General features: G+C 38.6%; 1 protein-coding gene across 5 annotated transcripts in view; it reads left to right on the forward strand.

Annotated features, from left to right (window-relative positions):
* LOC126353757 (mini-chromosome maintenance complex-binding protein-like) overlaps positions 1 to 22,506 on the forward strand; it is an 85,753-nt gene extending 63,247 nt beyond the window's left edge. For all 5 annotated transcript variants that reach the window (XM_050002814.1, XM_050002812.1, XM_050002813.1 and 2 more), the window contains 7 exons: positions 2,091 to 2,208; positions 2,737 to 2,910; positions 3,075 to 3,184; positions 4,675 to 4,808; positions 13,694 to 13,861; positions 18,205 to 18,290; positions 22,303 to 22,506. In XM_050002814.1, the coding sequence (XP_049858771.1) occupies positions 2,091 to 2,208; positions 2,737 to 2,910; positions 3,075 to 3,184; positions 4,675 to 4,808; positions 13,694 to 13,861; positions 18,205 to 18,290; positions 22,303 to 22,414 (902 nt within the window). In that variant the 3' untranslated portion in view covers positions 22,415 to 22,506. The remainder of the gene's footprint in view (positions 1 to 2,090; positions 2,209 to 2,736; positions 2,911 to 3,074; positions 3,185 to 4,674; positions 4,809 to 13,693; positions 13,862 to 18,204; positions 18,291 to 22,302) is intronic.
* Positions 22,507 to 23,543: the final 1,037 nt, after the last annotated feature.

Below are 23,543 nucleotides of genomic sequence, written 5' to 3' on the forward strand. Positions count from 1 at the left end.
ACAGCATAATCAGCACTACTGAACTCTGGCTACCCGAGAATATGTGACATAGGTTCACAGAACAAGCCTAAACTTGACCGCTATCATTCGTGACTCCAACTGTAAGTAAGTAGGAGAACTGCGAAATTTGGAAGGTAATAGAGAGGTGCAAGCAGAAGTGTATCTATGAGAGTGGGTTGTGATTCAATCCTGGGTAACTTAGCTGCCCACAAAAAGCTAGGTTTGATGATCAAGTCCCTGACACACAGTTTAATCAGCCAGGAAGGTTCAATACATCTTCCTTCTCCTGCTACAAATGGCGTACATGAAAACCATATGCTCCCATTATAAATTGGAGTAGGACATTTTGGACGTGAGGCTTTGTGCCAGTTGGCGATTTTTGAGGATCATAAAAATGTTCAAGATTAAGTGAAACACATCATGAGTGTAATCCACCATGCCACTGAGTTCTCCTTATTAGTTCTCAAGGCGCTTGGGGGGGGGGGGGGGGGACCTTTTCATTGCAATGAATATCAGTCATCAGTATGGACCATGCATGCTACATTTCAACAGATCAAATGTTGGTTGTGGAGAGCTTCTTAATGGTGAATTTTTGTGGAGTCAGTCTCTTGTTGAATTTTCTTAGTATGTGTATTGGAAGCCATGGAATATTTTAGTTACATACAACCATGGCAAGAAACATCACTCAATAATGGAACAGTTTTCCGTGACTTTTGCATAACCAGCTATGATCTGGAATTTAGACCTCAGAGCCAACAATAGGCAGTCCTTAGAACTCTCCCTATGTGCAAGCTGGATTTGGCAGTGCCTGAGGGACATGATAAAAGTTCTGTCTGGCAGATTGGGGCAGGAGAATAGTGCCTCTCAAGATTGGTTTTGCCCTGTTTTGTTGCTCTACCAACCCTACAACAGCAAGTAGCCAGGTATAACTTAATTACAGGTTGGGAGGAGGGAACTGAAGTTAATAGTTTAAGATTATCTACAGAAGGATTGGTTTTAACTATCCTTCTTGTATTTTCAATAAATTACCTAATAGGGAAAATGAGGACATTGTTGTACATTTTTAAAGATTTTGTAAATTTTTCGGTTTCAATTTTATGCCATGCATTCATGGTTATTTGCATCTAAGGAACTCTAACACCCTCAAAGTGTCTTAACAACAAATCTTCAGAAGCAGGTACTGGCCAGGTGCACATATTTTATAAAAGTTACTATAGGAATCCAACTAGATTCTTGGTTTATAGTGAGAACTATGTATTTCAGGATAGTTTTTATTATACACATATAAGGATTAGATTACCACACGTGATCAGGAAATGCTCCATACCTGTTTCCCCAACTGCAACTCTTCACATTCAGTGGATAAGTGGACATGTTTCAGCTCTGTATGTTGTGAAATGTTGTCTGAGAACTACAGTTATTTGGCAGTATTGATTTACTCAAGCAGGGAGACACTGTGGGCTAGTTTGTGTTTTTTCCTCGAACGTGTCATTATGGCTCATTTACCAAATGAGTATACAATATTCCATGCAGAATTATACACAAGTTTTTGGGCACTAAAGCAAATGAGCTATTTTCTTAATGAAATCTTCGGTATTCCATACATTAATTTTCTCATACAGGTAGAATAAAAATGCACACACACACACACACACACACACACACACACACACACACACACACACACACTCCACACACTCTTTCTTGTGTGTACAGAATAAAATTGACTATTTGGAATATTCTTTGAAAGATTGATACCCTTTTCCTGAAAATTTTGAAGAAACATATTTGACACTTTGCTGCACCAATCCTTTCAACTAGTAAGGCTTAAAAAGTGAAACAAATAGTCTAAGATTAAGTAGAACACTTCAAAGGCTTCTGCTAGACATAATTTCAAAACAGTATGTGTGCCTTTGTGTTTTGTTTTTGTTAATAGGTAAAGGCATACTGGCAAACTGTAATTACACTACTACACATACTAGAATAAGTGTTCCCGTCATTAGCCATAATGTGTGACATTGCCATAAATTGTGTCACATTGCAAATTGTGGTAAAACACATGCATAACTATGTTATCTTTACTTTTTCAGATGAACTTTTTGCCAGTGCAGAAGCAGTGAGAATAGATCTACTTGAAATCCTGAAAGAATTTCTGTTGGGTGATAGGCTTGCAGCAGAATATATTTTGTGCCATTTGATATCAACTGTGTAAGTTTCATTAAAATTCTAATTTATTGTTTTCTTGGAAAACTATATATTTTACAATCGACATGCTATGCACTGTCCTTAATTTATTGTGTTCCTTATGTGTACTGATGTGGCATCCACAGTGTAAGACAATCGTAAATATTCTTGACAGATCAGAACTCTGTAAGTTGATCTGTGACTGAGACATCTGCTTCCCTTTCATCAGCAACACATCCGAAGAACAGAACAATCCAGTCATATCTACTGCCCTACCCACATTTTCAGACTCCACTTACATCTTTACTAAATTTACAAGGCTTTGGTAAGGCTTTGTGACAAGCTTTATTTTCTTAGTTTGTAAAGTGTTGCTCAGGAGAGGCAATGTGAAACTGAAGGTCATGAATTTATTAAAGGAATGACTTTCTGTGGACATATTTTTGAACTGTAAGTTAGTATTGGTAATTCATCAGAATGATTTATTACTTTAGGCAAATGAAATTTATTTCCTTTTGGCAAAAAATATATGATTAATTTAAATTCTCTTTTCAGATACGCACGTAATACACTCTTAACTCTAGGTTCCTTGGCAGTCAATATAAGTGGTGTTCCTCAAGGTATACAGTTATCATCAAAATTAAATAATCTCTTGAAACAGCTGGTCACAAAAATCCACTTACTATCAATGACATTGGAAAACCTCAATGCCGGCTCTCTGATTCCAAAGTATGCAGATTAGATATTCTTACTTTTTCTGTCAGCATTAGTATTTAAATGGGTTCCATTTAACCCAGTTCTGTCTTTTCATTTAAGAAGTAGGCATAGTATGAATTAGTGGAAGTAAGGGGGTATGTCCATTATCACTGAGATACAAATATATTTTATTTCAGGAAGAATTATAAAAATGATAGTTTGACCAGGGCCCGGTTGCAATTAAGTCCCCACACACATCTCATTTTGGATGAGACGGCACTTTCAACTGGTCAATTGAACAGCACAGGTAATGACTTTATTTCTTTCTCTAAACTACATGACCCTGAATCTGACAGCTTACATGACTCAAATTGTATAGGTGCAAATAAGATTGATCTTTTTTTCTGTAGTAGAAGAGCCCCATAAAACATACTGCTGTGATATATCAGTAAAAATGAAGAAAAAAAAATCTTGCATTTCGGAAAAATAGGGTTTGTATGAGAATGCATTGTTCTATTCTGATATTTGCTTGTGTCATGAGTTTGAGTGTCATTAAATTCATTTATGTAGGAACTTCGGTGTGAATTTGTAGTGAGTGCAAACCATAATGAAAGAAATAAAAAAAGATTATATCTTCGTGAATTAGTCCTGTATTGCCTCAAGTAGATTGGTTGTAATCAGAAACTGAGACAATACTTGAAAATGTTGAATTGTTTTGATGTAGGAGAAGAATAATACTAAAAAAGGAATACATGATTGTTAATTAAGATAACTTTTTCATATATATATGTATTACTCACAGCATGTTTCAAATTTCTTTAGCCCGTACTTAGTTATTAGATATGATCCAAGCTATTTCAAAGGCACAGAAATTTTATAATGCCACATTTGCCTAATATACCTGTGAGTCTTAATGTGATTTCAACTTGCAATTATGATAGCCTTTAACACACAAAACTGCGATATATGCGCTACTGAAAATAAAAAGAGTTGTGTACAATGTCTGTATTGACTTATATTTTGTCAAAGGCAGAAAAAGCCTATGTACAGCTAGATCCCTTTAGCAAAGATTCTGAAGTCAAAAAATTAATATTTTTTGCAATATTACTGTTAATTAGGTGCATCTCCAATGCTAGTCCAATGTTGAGATATAAGACTGGTATATATGAAGCAGAATGGCCATTCAAAGTGAACTGGCTTAAAAATATTCATTCCTCCATTGTTTCAAACTTTACCAATATTAACAGCATTCTTATGAACGATATGCCCAATTGTTGCTAAGCTTTCAATGTCCTCTAGAGCTGACTAGTACAGAAATTCAGTCAGGCTTCAGTGCCAATGCAGTGTAGTCAGCAGGGACAGTGTATCTGGACGGTGTAGCTGCTGTCCATGTGTGTCTGTGTCCTATGCTAGTTAGCTATGAAGTAGGACATCATTCTAAAGCTTGTTAACATTTTCTGTCTTGATGATGTGCCTGCAGCCTTAACTATATGGTTAGTTATTACTTTTACTTTTTACTTCAGACCTAAATGAACTATTTATTTTTACTTTTCTTGCAAATTTAGCCATGGAAAAGCTGTGTTTATATAGTGTGCAGAACATGTAGTCCACCTTATGGTTCTTAATTCTGGCTGTTAAATTTTCTGCTAGAACGTCTTGGGCTTTAAGTTTGTTTAATGCAGCCAGTGTTAAATCCGATGTAAAGGGTAAATTTATTATTTGTTTTCTGGCTATAATTAAAAATTTTTTTGTCATGTTTTAAACTTTTTAACGTTATTCACTTTCTTTTGCCTGCAGGTGTTCAAAACATATCTGCTTTGGGAAAATTGATTTCGCAGCAGAAGATAGATTATGATTTCCAGTTTTACCAACTAGGTTTTGATTATAATACACCTGTTTTAGTTCTTTCAGAGGGAAAGTCACTTCTGCCAGTGAGTACAAAAAGATTTAAAGTTAAATGAGAATTTTTGTCTTTTAAGTTGGGAATTACAACGATGTTATGAAAAGGATAGATTGCTACTCACTATATAGAGGAGACGCTGACTCCTATACATTTAAGTTTTCCACCAAAAGGTCTCCTTCTAAAGTAGAAAACACACACACACACACACACACACACACACACACACACACACACACACACACACACACACAGGTGACAAGGGTAGGGCTGTTAGGTGTAGTGGGCAGGTTTGGTGGGTCGGGGTGGGGAGGGGGGAGTTAAGTGGAGTTGGGCAGAAAAGGAGGGTCGTAGAGAAGGGAAAAAAAGATTAGTGAGTGCATTAGTGGAATAGAAGGCTGTGTAATGGTGGCTTGGAACAGTATGAATCAGGCGCAAACTTCCTTTCAGTACCGCCTTTCCGTGTAAAATTGTCCTGCTTTTCAGTCCCAAATTCCTGCATCCCATGTCTCAGATTGAAACTGTTGCCCTCCATGAACTAGAACAGCATGCACAATGCCACATCTAAAACCTCTCCAATCTGTTTACCTCTGAATCCCACATTGGACTATCATTATCACCATCTACATGAGCCTCCAAACCTTCCCCAAATCCCCTGGTAGCCGACAATACCTGCCCCACAGACTTGCTACATTTATCACATCCTCAAAAAACTCCCTCCCCCCAGTAATGGACCTTTCCTCCAAAAGCCTTAGGCCCACAGGAGTATCAGTCCTTTCCAAAGCCTTACCTTACTCTCCATTCAGACAAACTAGAACCAACATTGATCCTTGCACAACTTCATTCATTTCTCTATGATTCACCTCTATGGTCTCCAAATCACCCTTTTTAACATTCCAGAATTTCTGGACGTCAATCCTTGCCTCACCGTCATTTCCTGAAGCCCTCATCATGAAAACCAACCTTACATCCACAGAAAGAACCACAGTCAACCACCTGAAAACTGAGACCTTATAATCCTACCTGCAGACAAAGGCTGTACAACTGTGGCTTTGAATCAGAGGTATTACCTATGGAAGGCCTCTGGCAGCTGTCAGATTCATCCACTAACAAACTGTGCAACAGTGAGCCCATTCCAAAAATCCCAACAGGATCCCCAGTGTTTGTCTCTCTCATCACTCCTACCACTCCCCACATTCGCACCTTTCACAGACTTTGTTAAGTCCATAAACCCAATCACATAGGTTGTCCGATTGTGGCTGGTTACTGTGCCCCATTGAGATAATTTCTGCTCTCGTGGACCAACACCTTCAGCCTATTACCTGTGATCTACCGTCCTACATAAGACACCAACAATTTCCTCCACTGACTTTCCACAGTTCCTGTTCCTTTAATATTTTAGAAAGCGTTCTTGACCGGAGCCCAGTGATCTGTATAATATGTTAAAAATCGATAAAAACTGTATCATATGAATTTTCAATTTTTTTTATTTGTTGGCAACTGGTTTCAGCCCTTTTCTCAGACCATTTTTAAGCTTACACTGCCATTATGACTGTTGGTGATGGCAGATGGAATGAGATCCATAGAACCATGATTGTCACTGCTCACTACCTCCCGTTGTGCTCTAAAATGAGGAATATCATATCCCATATCCTTTCCACAAGCTTTTGACAATGATGACTGGAATACTCTCTTTCAAATTCTGGAGGTGGCAGAGGTAAAATACAGGGAGTGAAAGGCTATTTACAATTTGTACAGAAACCAGGTGGCAGCTATAAGAGTCGAGGGGCATGAAAGGGAAGCAGTGGTTGGGAAGGGAGTGAGACAGGGTTGTAGTCTCTCCCCGATGTTATTCAATCTGTATATTGAGCAAGCAGTGAAGGAAACAAAAGAAAAATTCGGAATAGGAATTAAAATCCATGGAGAAGAAATCAAAATGTTGAGGTTCGCCGATGACATTGTAATTCTGTCAGAGACAGCAAAGGACTTGGAAGAGCAGTTGAATGGAATGGATAGTGTCTTGAAAGGAGGATATAAGATGAACATCATCAAAAGCAAAACGAGGATAATGGAATGTAGTCAAATTCAGCCAGGTGATGCTGAGGGAATTAGATTAGGGAATGACACACGTAAAGTAGTAAAGGAGTTTTGCTATTTGGGGAGCAAAATAACTGATGATGGTCGAAGTAGAGAGGATATAAAATGTAGACTGGCAATGGCAAGGAAAGCGTTTCTGAAAAGAAATTTGTTAACATAGAGTATAGATTTAAGTATCAGGAAGACATCTCTGAAAGTATTTGTATGGAATGTAGTCATGTATGGAAGTGAAACATGGACGATAACTAGTTTGGACAAGAAGAAAATAGAAGCTTTTGAAATGTGGTGCTACAGAAGAATGCTGAAGATTAGATGGGTACATTACATTACTAATGAGGAGGTATTGAATAGAATTGGGGAGAAGAGGAGTTTGTGGCACAACTTGACTAGAAGAAGGGATCGGTTGGTAGGACATGTTCTGAGGCATCAAGGGATCACCAATTTAGCATTGAAGGGCAGTGTGGAGGGTAAAAATCGTAGAGGGAGACCAAGAGATGAATACACTAAGCAGATTCAGAAGGATGTAGGTTGCTGTAGGTACTGGGAGATGAAGAAGCTTGCACAGTGTAGAGTAGTATGGAGAGCTGCATCAAACCAGTCTCAGGACTGAAGACCACAACAACAACACATCCTTTCCACCTCTTCTACGATGGTACTCTGCTGCCCATAAAACCTATGCAGTATCTTTGTCCATATCACTTCTTTCAACCCCACACCTTGTGGCTCACATCACTGCCATAGACTAGATGCAAGACCCGTCCCAAACGTCTGCCCACCTCCACCTACTTCAGTCCAGTCATAGGTATATCTCCTATCCCATCAGTGGTAGGACTACATGTGTACATGCGAAAGAAGCCGTGTTATCTACAGACTGAGATGCATCCACTGTGCTGCTTTCTACATGGGCATGACAACGAACAAGCTTTCTGTCCACATGAACAGGCACTGAACAAACTAGCCAAGACACAGTTGCTGACCCATTGCTGAACGTGCTGCCGAACAGAATATATCTTCAGTGACAGCTTCATAGCCTGCATCATCTCATTCCTTCCCTGCCAACACCCGCTTTTCAGAACAGCACAGGTGGGAATTCTCCCGGCAAAAAATCCTACGTCCACATAATCCATCCCTGGCCTCAACCTTTGCTAGCCCCTGCCCTCCACCTACAATTCCCTGTTCTCAGTCTAAACAGCTTTCTACCCCACTAGCACACTCCCTAATCGTTTTTACGCTTCCCTGTTTTTCTCCTTCTCAGCTCCAACCCCTTCCCCGACCTCCTGATTGTTAGCAGCCCTACTTTTCTCCCACCACACCCCTGCACACTCCTACAAGCAGCAGTTGTACACCTTCCCCCACCCCCACCCTGCTTTCCCTCCCCATCCCTGCACTGCTGCCTCCCTATTCACACCAGACTGCAGCTTTCATCAGGTAAAATTGCAGTTAGCACTCCAGTGACAGTGACCAGAGATTGGTTGTGTGTGCGTGCGTGCGCAGTCTTTTCATTGTGCCTGTCTTTGATTCGACGTGTCCTCTATATGATATCAGTCTATCATTTTCATAATATTGCTGTTATGCCATCCTGGCTCTTCCATTGTTTGAAGTTAGGCATTAAACTGTTTCACCATCTTGATTTCTTATGTTTGTTCGGAACTGTGTACACATCATCTTATGGCTGTGTGTTAGACAACACTGCTTACATTGCGCACATATTTTCTTATACCAGAAATCCATCCTTTCTCCACATGTGTGTGTCACGCATTGATATAATAGTAAACACTTGGATTGACAACTAGTCCATAGCAGTGTTTTGTGTCGCAGGAGAGCATTGTGATCCTGGTATATGTAAAAGGATTCAAATCATGGGACTGTTCTAGTTATAAAGTATGAACTAAGTTATGTAGGGACAACCACTGTTGCTCTTAAATTTTTTTTAAAAAAGTAATTACATTACATTACAATACAATACAATACGTTGCAGAGCAATACAATACAGTGCACTCCAGGAAAACTCCAAACATCCAAGATCGTTAATAAAGTATCTATTTAGATGACTGGTTTTGGTAAGACACATTGGATCTGCAAGGACAGAACCAGATTGACATGGTAATAATTTTATAAAAGGTGTGACCAAATACAGTTGGCATGTGGCATGTCCATATGTATGGAAAAGTTACTTGCTTCCAACTTTTAATGTAATTGGATAAAAAAGAAAAGACGACCCACCAAGTGGTGACAAGAGAACACGCATAAAAAAGGCTTTACCTACGCGAGCTTTTGGAGCCAGTGGCTCCTCCTTCTGGCAGAGGTGTTAAAGGGGAAGGAAGAGGGGTGAAGGAAAAGGACTGGAAGGTTCAGGAAAAGGGATAGAGTTTGGAAAACTCACCCAGAACCCCAGATCAGGAGAGATTTACTGAATGGAATGAGAAGGAAAGATACAGACTTTCCAGAGCTCTGTCCCATTTCTTAAATCTTCCAGTCCTTTCCTTTACCTCTCTTCCTTCCCGTTCAACTAATCTGCCAGAAGAAGGAACCACTGGCTCCAAAAGTTTGTGTGTGTTCCTGCTGCCACTTGGTAAGTAGATTCTTTTATCCATCCAATTACATTAAATTGTCGAAAATTGTTTATTTTCGTTGTTAAATGACCTCAACTTTGTAATTCATACAATCTGCTTCATCTGTGCTTTGTCTTCGTCTTTGTTTCCCCTCTATCCAACGTCTGGTTGGGTTGGGGTATCAATGGTATGTCGCCACTTTACTCAGACTTTCCACCATTCTTTTTCCACAATTTGGTTCCATAGCAAGTTTCTCCTCCTTAAACTCATCTTTATTGTATCAATCCATCTTGTTCTCGGTCTTCCTCTTGCCCTCATTCTTGAACTCTATCATTCTTATTGGTATTCTTCTCTCTCCCTTCCTCTCCACATGCCCAAACCATTTTAGTCTATTCTTTTTAGTTTTCTCAGTCAACTTCTCCACTCCAGTTTCCTTCCTTACATCTTCATTTTTCATTCTCTCTCTCCTCGCCTTCCCTAGCACACTTCTCAGAAACTTCATTTCACTGGGTTGTATCCTACTCTCCTCTCTTCTAGTCATAGTCTAAGTCTCTGAGCCGTAAATTAGTATGGGTGTGAAGTAAGTCTTGTATAGCACCAGCTTGCACCTCATTGGCACTTCCCTTCCCCACACCAAGCCCCCCATGCACTGGTAAAATACTAAGTTGTATTCTTTTGCTAATTTCTGTCTCCAAACGAGCATTCCCCATTAATAAACTTCCCAAATATTTAAAGTTGTCCACTGTTTCAATATCCCATCCGATAATATGAATTTGCCCTTGTCCTCTCTATCTCCTCTGATTACCACCATGGTCTTGCTTTCCTCCACACTAAATTTCATTCCATATTTCTCGACCTTATCATTTAGGATGTCTATTTGTTTTTGTACCTCCTTCTGCTTGTTCCCCACACCACAATATCATCAGCAAATAACAACAGCTTCATCTCACTTCCTCTATGGGCTTCTTTCGTCTCACAGTTCCTTGTCTTAGTCCCGTAACACTCTTAAACCATTCAGTTCTTCCAACTGGTGTCTTCACACAGCTGGAGCTTTTTCCATACATTGCCTGGATGACTTCAAGTGTTTGCTTTCCAGCTCTCTTTCTCTTCAAGGTTGCCCATACCTTTGCCCTGGAAAGACTGTCATATCCTTTCACTAGGTCGAGAAATGTCATCACCACATCTTTCCCATACTCCCAATGTCTTTCCATCAGCTGTCTCATACTAAAGATTGGGTCCACTGTTGATCTACCATGAGGAAAGCCATACTTCTCCCCCTTCTAACTGCCCTTCCACTTCTTTTCTCACTCTTCTTTCCAGTATCCTCTCCATTATTTTTGCTACTTTGTATATGAGTGTGATCCCTCAATAGTTGTCACATACTTCCCTGTCACCCTTCTTGAAAACCGGTATTATTATTCCTTTTCCCCATTCTTCAGGTAGACATTTTTGGGCCCAAATGCATCTTATTAGTCTATATAGCCACTGTAGCCCAACTGGTCTAGCTGCCTTTATCATCTCCACAGTAATTTCATCTATCCCAGGTGCTTATCCTGTTATCATTTTTATCAGAGCTAGTTCCACTTCTAACATCATTATAGCCTCCTCTTCTTCCAGACCCCTGCCCCCCTGCCGTACTTCTGTTCCCTTTCCATAGCCGTTCTTCACATTTAGTAATTTATCAAAGTACTCTTTCCATCTTTTCCTTATTTCCTCTGGTTGCATTAATAGCACTCCACTTTCCTCTATCACTAGCTTTGTGTATGTTTTTTCCTTCCTCATACTTTTTGTAATTCCATATGTCATCCTCTTACCACTGGTAGCATCCTTTTTCCAAGTCTTGGGTGAATTTCTCCGAGCTTTTCCTCTTTTCTTCTGCTTCCATTTTTTTTACACTATTTTTACTGTCCTGGTATTTCCTTTTACTTTCAGCTGTTCGGTCTCTGTTTCATTCATGCCAGGCTTTCTTCTCTTCTTTTGGTGCCTCCTTCACCCTCCCATTCCACCATGGTGATTCCTTTTTCTTTACTCTTCCAGATACTCTGCCACAGGTCTTCTCAGTAGAGCTTACAAACACTTATGTGAACTTACCCCATTCCTCTTCCACATTGCTATACTCGGTGTTAGGGAGTTTATGCTTAAGTAACTCCTTAAACTTTTCTTGTACTAGTTTCCACACTTTTATTTTCTTTTCCCTTTCTTCCTTTATGTGTTTCAGTTCATCAAATCTCATCTTTGCCACCACCATTCGATGATATACATCTAAAGCCTCTCCTGGAAGTGCAGTTACATCCATCAACTGTCTCCGATTTTTCTTTTCCACCACTGTGCTTTGTATCTTGTCATATCACAAAAGTATGTGTAAAGATCATGGAATACATTGGATGTCGATATTCCATAATTTCATGATTACACACAAAACATATGATTAATGTGCCAACTGCCAATGTTAATGCTTATACCACCTCAACTGTATACAGACTACGGTGTCGAGTAAACATAATACTATGTCATAAGGTCTCCAGATGGTGCTGCAGTAGTACAGTTTATGGTTTGGTTTTGTTATATACTAAGAATTGTAACCATTTTAATTAAAAAAGCTGTGCAATAACATGAATTTATTAAAATAGTAATTTAAAAGGTTTTATTAGTGGTCTTTTCTGTTTGGAGTTTTACCGGAGTTCATTATACTACAGAATGTCCCCATTGTGGCAATGTCAGGAGTATATATAATGCATTGCAATGCAACAGAGTACAGCTGAACAACAGTAACTTTACAGGATATTGTCTGCATTCCCTAAGCTGACAAAGAATTGCTTCACATAACATGAATGTCTATACTTCCATCAATCTTGATTACTGCCTGTAACACCAGTCTGCTTCTGTGATACAGCAATGTTATTCACACAAATGTGAGGTTATTTCACATTTCATGTTCTCTAAATGTGAATGTGCGAGCTCCTTTCTAGCCAGGTGATAACAGAGTAGCCTAAGAAGTAAAAACTGAGATATTAAATATTTTGTAAAATCTGGATGCACCCTAAAACATTTTTCTGCAAATAATAAGAAACATCTTAATAATTATTACTACGATAACAATAAATTTAAAGTGAGAAAAGACCATACAGTGGTAAAAGGTTATTTATCTTCATTACCATTTGTGTTACTACCACCAGCAATGGATATAATTTTTTCATCTTTTGTACATAAATGAAATAGTCCTAACATTTGGGTGGTATGTATTTCTAGGGATTCAACAGTCTGTTCTTATGAGTGGCAATAGATCTCTTGGTGTCATAAATTGAATGTTACAACCATGAGTTGCTTCAAGTGCCCCATAGTTTTCGATTTCAGATCAGGAAAAAAATTTAAGTGCTAAAAGCTGTTTTGGTTCACAGACCACAAATGTATTGCTTTTCTAATCATGTTGTACTCTTGGATGCTAGACATAGGATTTTGCGGCAGAGTCTGTGTTCCCAAATCTATGTCCATCAGTTGGTAGAAATGACTAGCAATAAGGAAAGTCTCCTTATTTCTACCTATAAATGTATTTCTACCTATAAGTGATGGCAACAAACCATCTTCATCCACATTAAACATACTGTTATGTTGGAACCATGAATCAGTAAATACAATTTGTTTTTGGTTGGCTAAGTGCAGCTTGATATGATACCTATTGCACTCATTTTAGTGCTAGGGTTTCCCGCTTTGGTTTGCCGCCTGAGTTATCGACCATTGTAGTAAATGATGCATGGGCTGTCGACCACGTTTTACTTTTTATCCATTAAAGCAATGTGGCAAAGGCCATTTAATTTTTAGTTTTGATCCTCCATTTGTGTATGGTGTCTTTTGTAGCCCTTTTTCAGTGTCCCTGTTTTTAGCTGTCTTCTCTTATATCAGTTGGGATTGACTTAGTTGTTTTTTAACTCCTCTCTGTCTTCATGTTCTATAGTTTTGACTTGGGCGCATATGACCCCAGTTGTTTTTGCGCCCTAAAACAAAACAAACAATTATATAGTCTACCAGAAATTTTGTCAGTGTTTGAAAAGATGTCATCAGCTCAAAGCCTATTGATCAATCAACGTATTTCCATGAAAGATTATCTCACTTCACATAGTCTCTTATTTAAGTAAAGTGGATTGGAATCATAATATTGTATGTTTAAAATTCTGCCGTAAGCTGAGATGAATTTAATTACTGGCGTAAGCTGTGAAATTCCATCTGTGGTTCACATTTGAGAGCCTGTTGCTGTGCTTATATGTTACAGTGTAATGTGGAGGTTAGGCTACAGTGCAGCATTGGAACGATAGAAGAATATGAGGCGAAGCTGGACACTGTATTTAGAGGAATTGATTCTGCAGTACTAGATGGCATAAGAAGGTACCTAACAGCTGCCAGGTTGTCAGAATATGCAATACCTGAAGGCTTGGGCGAGGTAAGCTTAACGTCAAAGCTGTAAATTTTTGATCTCTAGTAGTGTTCTCCTTGCTGTCAGTCAAAATAAACACACACACTTGACTCCTTATTTTTCTTCTTGGTATTTTCACTTATTATGTTTGGTGTGTGGTGTGTGTGTGTGTGTGTGTGTGTGTGTGTGTGTGTGTGTGTGTGTGTGTGTGTGTGTGTGTGTGTGTGTGTGGGGGGGGGGGGGGGGGTGTTCAAATAAAATCTCACCTCCTGTCAAAGACTGTTACATATTAAGCCTTTCACTGCCCCAAAGATGTTAGCTGTCTATGGTGCCTTAAGTGTTAACTCTGCACTGAACACTCCAGCAAGACTTTGACATGTTAACACAACTGGCCAATGATCTCTTGCTCACCCAGTTGTCACTGAATATTGGATACCTTCCACATATTGTCACAATCATTTTGCGTATTACGTAATTGATGTGGTTACTGAACACTTTGGCGGAGTACAGCTGTAGGCTGGAATACACTGTGTTTAGTTGCTGTGTTGAGTTACTGTGTTTGGTCTATGGCTTGTTTTTCATTATGAGTGTTGGGAAATATGAAATGAAAGCAAGTGTGAAATAAGTGAACGATTGGGTCGTAGGGATACAGGAACACTCCATTTTGCAGTAAAGGCAATCAGCACACTCAATAATTGGTCAGTAAAAAGGGTTAGGTGAAGGTACCGGAGGTAACATACTTCAGTTTGGTAAAAGACTCTGAGTGTATGAAACAGTTTTGCTAGTTTAAAATAACAATTACGAATTTAGAAGAAGTTGTTCCATACTTAGGAAAACACGAATGACCCAGGTTCAATTCCTGGTACGGCCAGAACTTTTCCTTAATGGGTGCACTGAGCCACATAGTACAGACTGAAGGGCTACTTGAATGAGAAGTCAGGGAAATTGACAGTGGCTGAGAGAGCAGTGTGCTAACCCTATATCCCTGTGTACCACATCTGAATGACACAATTCACATAGGATGACACAGTCACCAGCCAGTACTAAATAACCCATCAGGACCACTATGCAGAACCTTTTTTATATGCTCAAAACATACTTTGGGGCAGATGTTGACTCTGACCATGATTTATTGTTTGTTAATTGCGGATTAAAATTGAAGAAATTGTAGAAAGGTAGGAAGTTAAGGAGAGAACCTGGATAAAGTGAAAGAACCAGAGATTGTTGGATCTTTCAAATGGTTCATTAAGCAACAATTGACTGAAACAGGAAATGAATACAACAGAAAAAGAATGAGTTGCTTTGAGAGAAGAAATAGTAAAGCAGTAGAGGATCAGATAGACAAAAAGACAAGGTCCAGCGGAAATCATTCAATAGTACATGAGATATCAAATTAATTGACGGAAGGAGACAATAGACAAATGGAACAAATAAAATGGGCAAAAGGGAATACAGACGTCTGAAAAATGAGATAGGCAGGAGGTGCAAAATAGCAAATCAGAAGTTGCTAGTGGAGAAATGCAAAATGAAGTGTGAATGGCTATGGGAAAGATGGAAGCCATTCACAGGAAACTTTTGGCGGAAAGAGGATCACCTGTATGAATATTAAGAGTGCAGTTGCCCAGCTAATACTAAGCTAAGAAGGAAAGGATAGAAGGTGGAAGGAATATATAGGTCGACTATGCAAGGGAAACGGACTATAAGGCAATATTAGAGAAGGGAAAGATGAGGCAGGATAACACAAGAATAACTTGATAGAATGCTAAAGAAGTAAGTTGAAACAAGACCTCTGCAATACATGCTATTCTTTCTGAATTATTGGGATCCTTGGGAGAGCCAGCCATGAGAAAACTGTTCCACCAAGTATGCAAGATTTATAAGGCAGATGAAATCGTTTCATGCTTACAGAAGAATGTAATAACTAAACAGTGGAACATCTGGCCTCTGCGTCCAGAGATGACATTGCCGTGTGTGTGTGCGTGTGCGTGTGCGCGTGCGCACGTTTGTTTGTTAGTTTTTCTAAACCCGAAGCAAGACGTAGTGCGATAGCTTAGTCTATTTTCAAATGTGCTTTTCAGGCATTCGATGCATCCTGTATGTGATGAGTAGCAGTTTACCCTAATTTGTGTATAATGTAATATTTCCAGTTCTTAAGATGGCAGGTGCTGACTGCAGTGAATATTACAGAACCATCAGTTTGATAAGCTATAGTTTTCAAATACTAATAGTAATTATTTGGAAAAGAATAGAAAAGCAGGTAGAAGTTAGGCATAAGGGAGGATCAGTTTGGGTTCTGGAGAAATGTAAGAACATGACGCATGTTTTTTTGGCATTTGTAGATTTAGAGAAAGCTTTTAACACTATTTACAGGAACCATGTTCTTTGAAATTCTAAAGGTAGTAGGGACAAAATACAGGGAGTGATACATTACTTACAACTTGTACAAAAAAACAGACTGGAGTTAACAAGAGTTGGATACGAAACAGAAGCAGTAGTTGAGAAGGGAGTCTGTACATTGAGGAAGGAGGATGTAAAACCAAAAATTTGCAAAGGGAATTAAAGTTCAGGGAGAGTAAATATGAATATTGAAGTTTGCTGATGCCATTATAATTCTTTCAGAGATGACGAAGGATTTTGAAGAGCAATTGAGTGGAATGGATAGTGTCTTATAAAAGAGATTGTAAGAGGAACATCAACAAAAGTAAAACAAGGTTAATATAATTTAGTCGAATTAAATCAGGTGATGCTGAGTGAATTAGATTAGGAAATGAGATGCAAAAGGTAGTAGATAAGTTTTGTTATGTGCATAACAAAATAAGTGATAGTCGAAGTATGGAGAATGTGAAATACAAACTGGCAGTAGCAAGAAAAGTGTTTCTAAAGAGAAGTTTGTCAACACTAAATACAAATTTTTGGAATTCTTTCATGAAGATATGCATTTATCTGGAGCATATTCCTGTATGGAAGTGAAATGTGGACAGTAAACAGTACAGGCAAGATGAGAATAGAAATTTTGAAATTTGACGCTACAGGAGAAACCTGAAAATTAGATGTGTGTGTATCAGATGGCTAATGAGTAGATACTGAATTGTATAGGTGAAGAAAGAAATTTATGGCACAACTTGACTAAAATAAGGGGCCAATTGATGGGAAACATCTTGATGCATCAAGGAACCATCAGTTCATTAATACAGATGGTGTAGCACCCCCCAGAGCAGACTTCACAACCAGTGATGAGGGGGGGGGGGGGGGGTAAGCTACCTGCCTTTGTAATCCCGCTGCTGAGGCCAGAATATTGCTGATACCGCATGGTGCAAAGCCTCAGTCTGCCGCAGTACCGAGCTAATTACCTTATGGTGTGGCCTGGTGCTCTACTGCCTTGGTCAGTGCATGATGAAAGGTGGCACCCATAACAAAGCTCATCAAATCAGCCCTCGCCAGGCAATGGTTTAATGTGGGCCAGGCAATTGCAGCTTTGTCTAGCAGCATCATCTGCTAGCTACTGGTCTAGAGGCTGCTGTTGCTAGGTCTAATTATTCAGAGTCTCAAGAGGAGGCCACCTCCTGGGTGACTTCATCCAGTACCTGGGTGTCTCCAAGGGATTGTGGATTGCAGCATTTACTCCAGCACATATCGCGCCTGACCCACTGTCACACCTCTTGACTGTCTGTGTCACTCACCTTCTAGTGCCACAGAAATACTTAATGCCACACTTGCATCCACAAGGCTGCTGGTGCTAATAGTTCCCTGAGACTGCTTGCCAGGCCAGTGACTACATGTCATTGCAGCCACATACACTGCCGTATGCTTTATTGAGGCAGATGCTATTGCTGGGGCCTACACACACCTTCGAGTCTCTGTCGTAACTACCATATGAGCATCTTGCTAAATAAAGAATGTGTTTTTCCATTTGGGCTCTACTGATTCCAAGAGCGCCAAGGTGCTGATGTTACACAACACTTCATCCTGCAAACACAGTTTAAGTAATGGCTATTCTGACAAGTAATTGGGGTTCATATCATCCAACACTGTTACAGAGTGAAGTTTCTCTCTCTCTCTCTCTCTCTCTCTCTCTCTCCCTCTCTCTCTCTCTCTCTCTCTCTCTCTCTCTCTCTCTCTCTCTCGTGCGTGCGCTTTCTCTCTCATTGTCACAAAAACTGTTGTAAGATTGACACTAAAATATGTATATCATACTGAAAATCAGTGTTAAATATATCATACTGAAAATCGGTGTTAAATAAAGTAGGATGATAATGGTTATTGTGCACCAAATTCCTTGTTGATGAATGAATAGTTCATAACTTATTGTTGAAGTGTCTCAGCTAAGGTACTTTAATATTATTCTTTAGAGTTCATTTGTTATCCAACAGGTAATAGAAAATGACTTTGTGCAGCTGAGACAAGAACACCCAGAAGTTTCTGCTGAAGATTTACATCTCATGCTTGTCCTAGCAAGGTAAGATTTGCATACATTTCAGTTTTTACATTTGCATATGAAATATTAAATTTTTGGGCTAAACTTGCCAAACAACTTGGGAGCACAATTAAGTAGTGTTTCACCTCTCCTGTAGAAACCATGTGTGAGGTTGGCAGTACCGGGAATGACAGTAGTAGCATGAGAGGAGTCTACTTGAGGAGTTGAGCCAGTACCATAACTATAGAAAAAGCAAAGATGTATTTCCTCTAAATGAAATCTGATAAAAAAGAATTGAAGCACTCCACAAAATAAGGATAAAACTGCAGAATTATAATGGGATGGTATAGCTGGCCACACATACCAAGCGTTAGACAGTAACTATAATTACTAATGTATTATTTAAGTAATTATAATTAAGTAAAAACAAATATTTTTGCTTTTGGATCTGTGAACTTCTTGGAGGAAAAAGAATATTATGATTGAGGTTTGCAGTCATGTTCCCTGTAGCAACAGATGAAAAAGAATTACAGGGTATAGTGGATGACATTGAACCTAAATATATGATTATGGACTGAACACCAGTAAAGAGAGAATAAAGTAATAACAGCAGCACGAAATGTAGAGGATAAATATAATACCAAATGGAGAAATATTAGAATGTGCAAAGCTTGAAGTGTTTAGGAAACAGGCTACAAAGTGACTCTAGGAGCTTCACAGAAAGTAAAACCAGAATAGCAATGGTAAAAGAAGCTTTTTTTAAAAAAAAAAAAAAAAAAAGAAGAAAGGGTGTGTTTTCTGCTGCAGTGAGATATGAGGAAAAGACTAGTAAAATGTTTTGTGTGAAATGTAGTGAATGATACAGAAACATGGAAATAAGGAAGAAAGATAGAGCACGGTAGACGAGATGTAAAACATGGAGAATAAGGAAGAAATATAGAGCAAGGTAGATGAGATGTGTATTTGGACATGGTGGAGGTCAGAAAGACTAAGATGGATGGCTACAGTGCAAAATGAAGCAGTACTGAGAAGAGTGGGAGAGGACAGATATTACTGAATTTAATGAAAAGAAGGGAAAGAAACTGGACTGGGAATATATTAAGAAATACTGAAGGCTTTATAATGACAATCTTGCAGCGAGGGGTGCGGGGTGTGGGAGGGTAAAAGAGGCAAGGGAGGAAGATACTTCAGATCCTGGATGATGTAACGGACAGTTGCACACATAGCAACATTAAGAAAGAAGCAGTGGATCACAGGGAATGGAGACACACAAAGGACCTGCAAACTTCTCAGAAAACATGATGGTACTCTTGCTGCTACTTATGATGATGATGATGATGATGATGATGATTGGCAGTACTTGTGGGGTTCTAGTTTTTGAAGGTAAGTACTGAATGACCATTATATCTCTCTATATACTGGCTGACAAAGTGAATTACAGAGAAGGGGAGGTGATGTTAAGTGGTTACAGAATGAAGTCAAATTTAATAAAGAACTTGGCAGAATGAGTGCACGTACCAGTATGACATTCCACCCTCTCTGGCATGGATACTTGCACTGACTTGGCTGGGAATGGTGTCATAAAGCCATTGTACCCTCTCCTGAGGCAAACTATCCCACAGCTGTTGTAACTGGTCCTTGATACCCTGCATATCATCTTGATACCATGCATATCAGCACTAGGACAGTTGGTGTCTGAACTGGTCCCACTCTTGTTCTGTTGGGGACAGATCTAGGGATCTTACTGGCCATGGGAGTACCTCAGCATCAGACAGTCATAGACACACTTGCCATTTATTGACGAGCATTGTCCTGTCGGAAAAAAGGGCACCACAGTACTCTCATAGGAGAGTTAACACATGAAGATACAGGATGTGCAAGGCATACCGTTGTGCTGTCGGAGTTCCCATAATCACTATCGGCCATGGCTTGATGTCAAACCCGATGGCTCTTGACACCACGACGTCAGGAGTAACACCACTCTGCCTCTTTCAAACACTGGAAGAATGGGACTTCTCACAAGCTTTCTGGCATAATCACTGATTATGGTCAGCCGGGGTAGTGCAGAACCACGATTCATCACTGAACACAATGTGACGCCATTCGTGAGCAGTCCACTGTTCCTAATCTTGGCACCACTCCAAATGCAGCCGTTTGTGTTATGTTAATGGAAATCTTTGTATGGGACATCAATTCCCTATTCCAGCTGCTTCTAGCCTCCAATAGTGTCTAGAGAGTGAATTACCTACCCATACGAAAATGGTGAGGGTACCAGAATAGTAACAGTTTATACCAGTATGTTGGATCACAAATAAGTTGGTAAACAGGAAAAATAGAACAGTTTGTTATTATTATGTACATTTATTTTCAGATTACAGATATCAAGTTACTGTACTCAGCATTTAATGTAATTAATGTATTGTACATGACTGAGTTTAGTATGATGCATCAGAATGTGGAAAGACTAAAAAACAAAATTAGTAACTTCTTCTCTGAGCTATATGTAAGTACAGGAATCTGTATGATAAACATAGAGAACTATAAACTAGCAGCCTGTTTCTGTAAGGAAAAATGTGAGAAAAGGAGGATTTGTCATATGTATATAAACATACATAATTTATCTGATCGCAACAAAGTAGTAGAGTAATCTGAAAAGACAACAGAAAGTTTGAAGACATATCAGCAGGAAACTAACTGGAGTGATGTGTATAATGTGAAGGGTGCCAGTTATAAATGCAATGTGGATTTCTGTCAACCTTTAACAGGTCATTTTCCCAAGAAAATGATTAAGTATGGCACTAGTGGGACATAAAAAAAGACAGGCATTACACAAGTAATCAAAACACTTGTTCATGGAAAAGGAAATTACGTGAAATGGTTTGGAGAAACAGAGTAGTAGTACTGTTTTCATATTCCAAGAGCTGTGGACCTTTACAGAGCATGATTAAAAAATCAAAAGATCTTTGCGTAATGACTGAAATTAATATTTCAGATACTATGATACAGTTAACTTGATAGGGTAGTAGATAAAAGAAAAATTGGAAAATCAGGTAAGGAATGTGAGGAATTTAATTATTAAAGAAAGCAGTCAAATAATAAAGATATGTCAGATAGCCAAACTGTGAAAGAAAATCTGGAACTTGTGAATGAATAGTTCTATTTTAGACTTCTACAAAATTATTCATTTGTTGTTGAGGATTCATGCCAGATTTTAATTGAGAGAACATTGAAGTCACTGTGCATTGCACTGTGATGTGTTTTGTGGAAAATTAACAAAAAAGTGCAATAGCATCTGCATTAGAAGTGACAGCTTAAGACTTGACACAGTAGCTGTTCATGTTTTTATGACCAAACTGATGAAATTCCTGAAACAGATGAGAATTGAATTACAGAAAATTTTGTACTAATTTTAAAAACTTCCTCGCAGAAAAATTAAGCTGTACTGAAGAAAGAATCTACTGTGCAGAACACCAGACTGTTACTGCAGCATTGTACAGTCTGTTTCTTTAAGCCATTAATTGTTTGAAAGTAGGAATAATTTAGGGCATATTTGATAATGTACCAAAAGAAATTAAGGCATTGTGTGAATTACCTTTTGTAAGAATATTAAATGATCTGCATTAGAGATTCCAAAATTGCTTAAATTTGAAGGAAAAATGTTCTGGGACAAAGAGAAGCAAACATATCAAACTTCTAATGGAAATTACTTTAGGAAGTAATTCTACCTGAATGTTGAATGTATTTTGTTACAACATTGAAAGCCCTAGGTGCAGTAAGTACTTGGTCAGAACTCAGAAATGTACCTTGACCATCACAATTACAGGAGAAATAAATATGTAGTGATTAACCAGAAATGCAAAAGTGACAGTCTACATGACACTTTAAGTGTGTGTGTGGGTGTGTGTGTGTGTGTGTGTGTGTGTGTGTGTGTGTGTGTGTGTGTGTGTGTGTTTCAAAGGTAGGACATTCATTCTCTACATTGCAAATGATGAATACAACACACAGTTTTAAAGTTTAGACTGTGAAAATTTCATTTGTTTTTTATCTCTTGCAGGTTGGTTTCTCTAAGCTGTGGCCAAAAAATGCTGACAAGGCAAGCATGGGAGAAGGCTGTGGATATGGAAAAGCAACGCAAGGAAAGGCTTATCCCTGTACGGAGGAGGTGACATGCATCAAACCACATGCCACAGTGTTGTAAAATTATTACTTGTAATTTTTTGTAAGAAAATATAATATACGCCTTTTGACAAGTGTTTCATTCTGACGTGTTTAATGACACAGTGCTTTTTCTTAAACAATATCACTGAAAAAGTTTTACATATGACCTTATTGAATTACATATATGATTAAAATCAACCAATAAGTTTCCAACTGGCGTCATACCTGCAAACCTATTTGGAACAGAAGGAAAGAATAAGCCTCATTAAACAAGAAAGGAAATTGTGTATTAAATGATCTTCCATCTGACATAAAACAAGTGGAATTAGTTCTTTTTACAGGTGATTCAAGTATTGTAATCAGTAATCCAGGCATACATATGGAAACAGAAGAAATGGTAAACAGAGTTATTAAAAGCATCATTGACTGGCTTTCTGCAAATGGTCTCACTCTCAGTTTTAAAAAGGCATAACAGATTCAGTTCTGCATATCTAGGAGTGCTACACCAATGATACGTGTTAACACATTGTGAAGAAATAATGAGTAGGGTGGAAACTTAAAAATTGTTGGGTGCTAATGTTGATGAGAATTTAAACCAGAAAATGCACAATTTGAAAATCCTAAAATAATTTAGTTCAGCCACATTTGCACTTAGAATCACTGCAAATCTTGGGGAGATAAAAGTCAATAAGCTGACATATTTTGCACATGTTCATACAATATTATCATGGAATTATGGTCGGGGTAACTCATCTTTAAGGAAGAAAGTCTTCATTACTCAAAAACTTCCTATAAGAATAATATGTAGTGCTCATCCATAATCATGTTGGAGACATCTGTTAAGAAGTTGGATATTCTGACTTCCACTTCACAGTATATTTATTCCCTTGTGAAATTAGTTACAAATAATCAACTACAGTTGAAAAGGAACAGTGAGGTACATAATTACACTACCAGAAGGAAAAACAACACTCATTAAAGTTGTCGTTAGCCTAAAAGAGTTGCACAACCCTGCAACTCAATTTTTGATCACTTACCCAGTGATATAAAATGTCTGGCAGACAGCAAAGTAAAATTTGAAAACAAACTGAAAAAGTTTCTCCTTGACCACTCCTATTCCATAGAAGAATTTATACA

The sequence above is a fragment of the Schistocerca gregaria genome, chromosome 3 (genome assembly GCF_023897955.1).
Source record: "Schistocerca gregaria isolate iqSchGreg1 chromosome 3, iqSchGreg1.2, whole genome shotgun sequence".
NCBI lineage: Eukaryota > Metazoa > Arthropoda > Insecta > Orthoptera > Acrididae > Schistocerca > Schistocerca gregaria.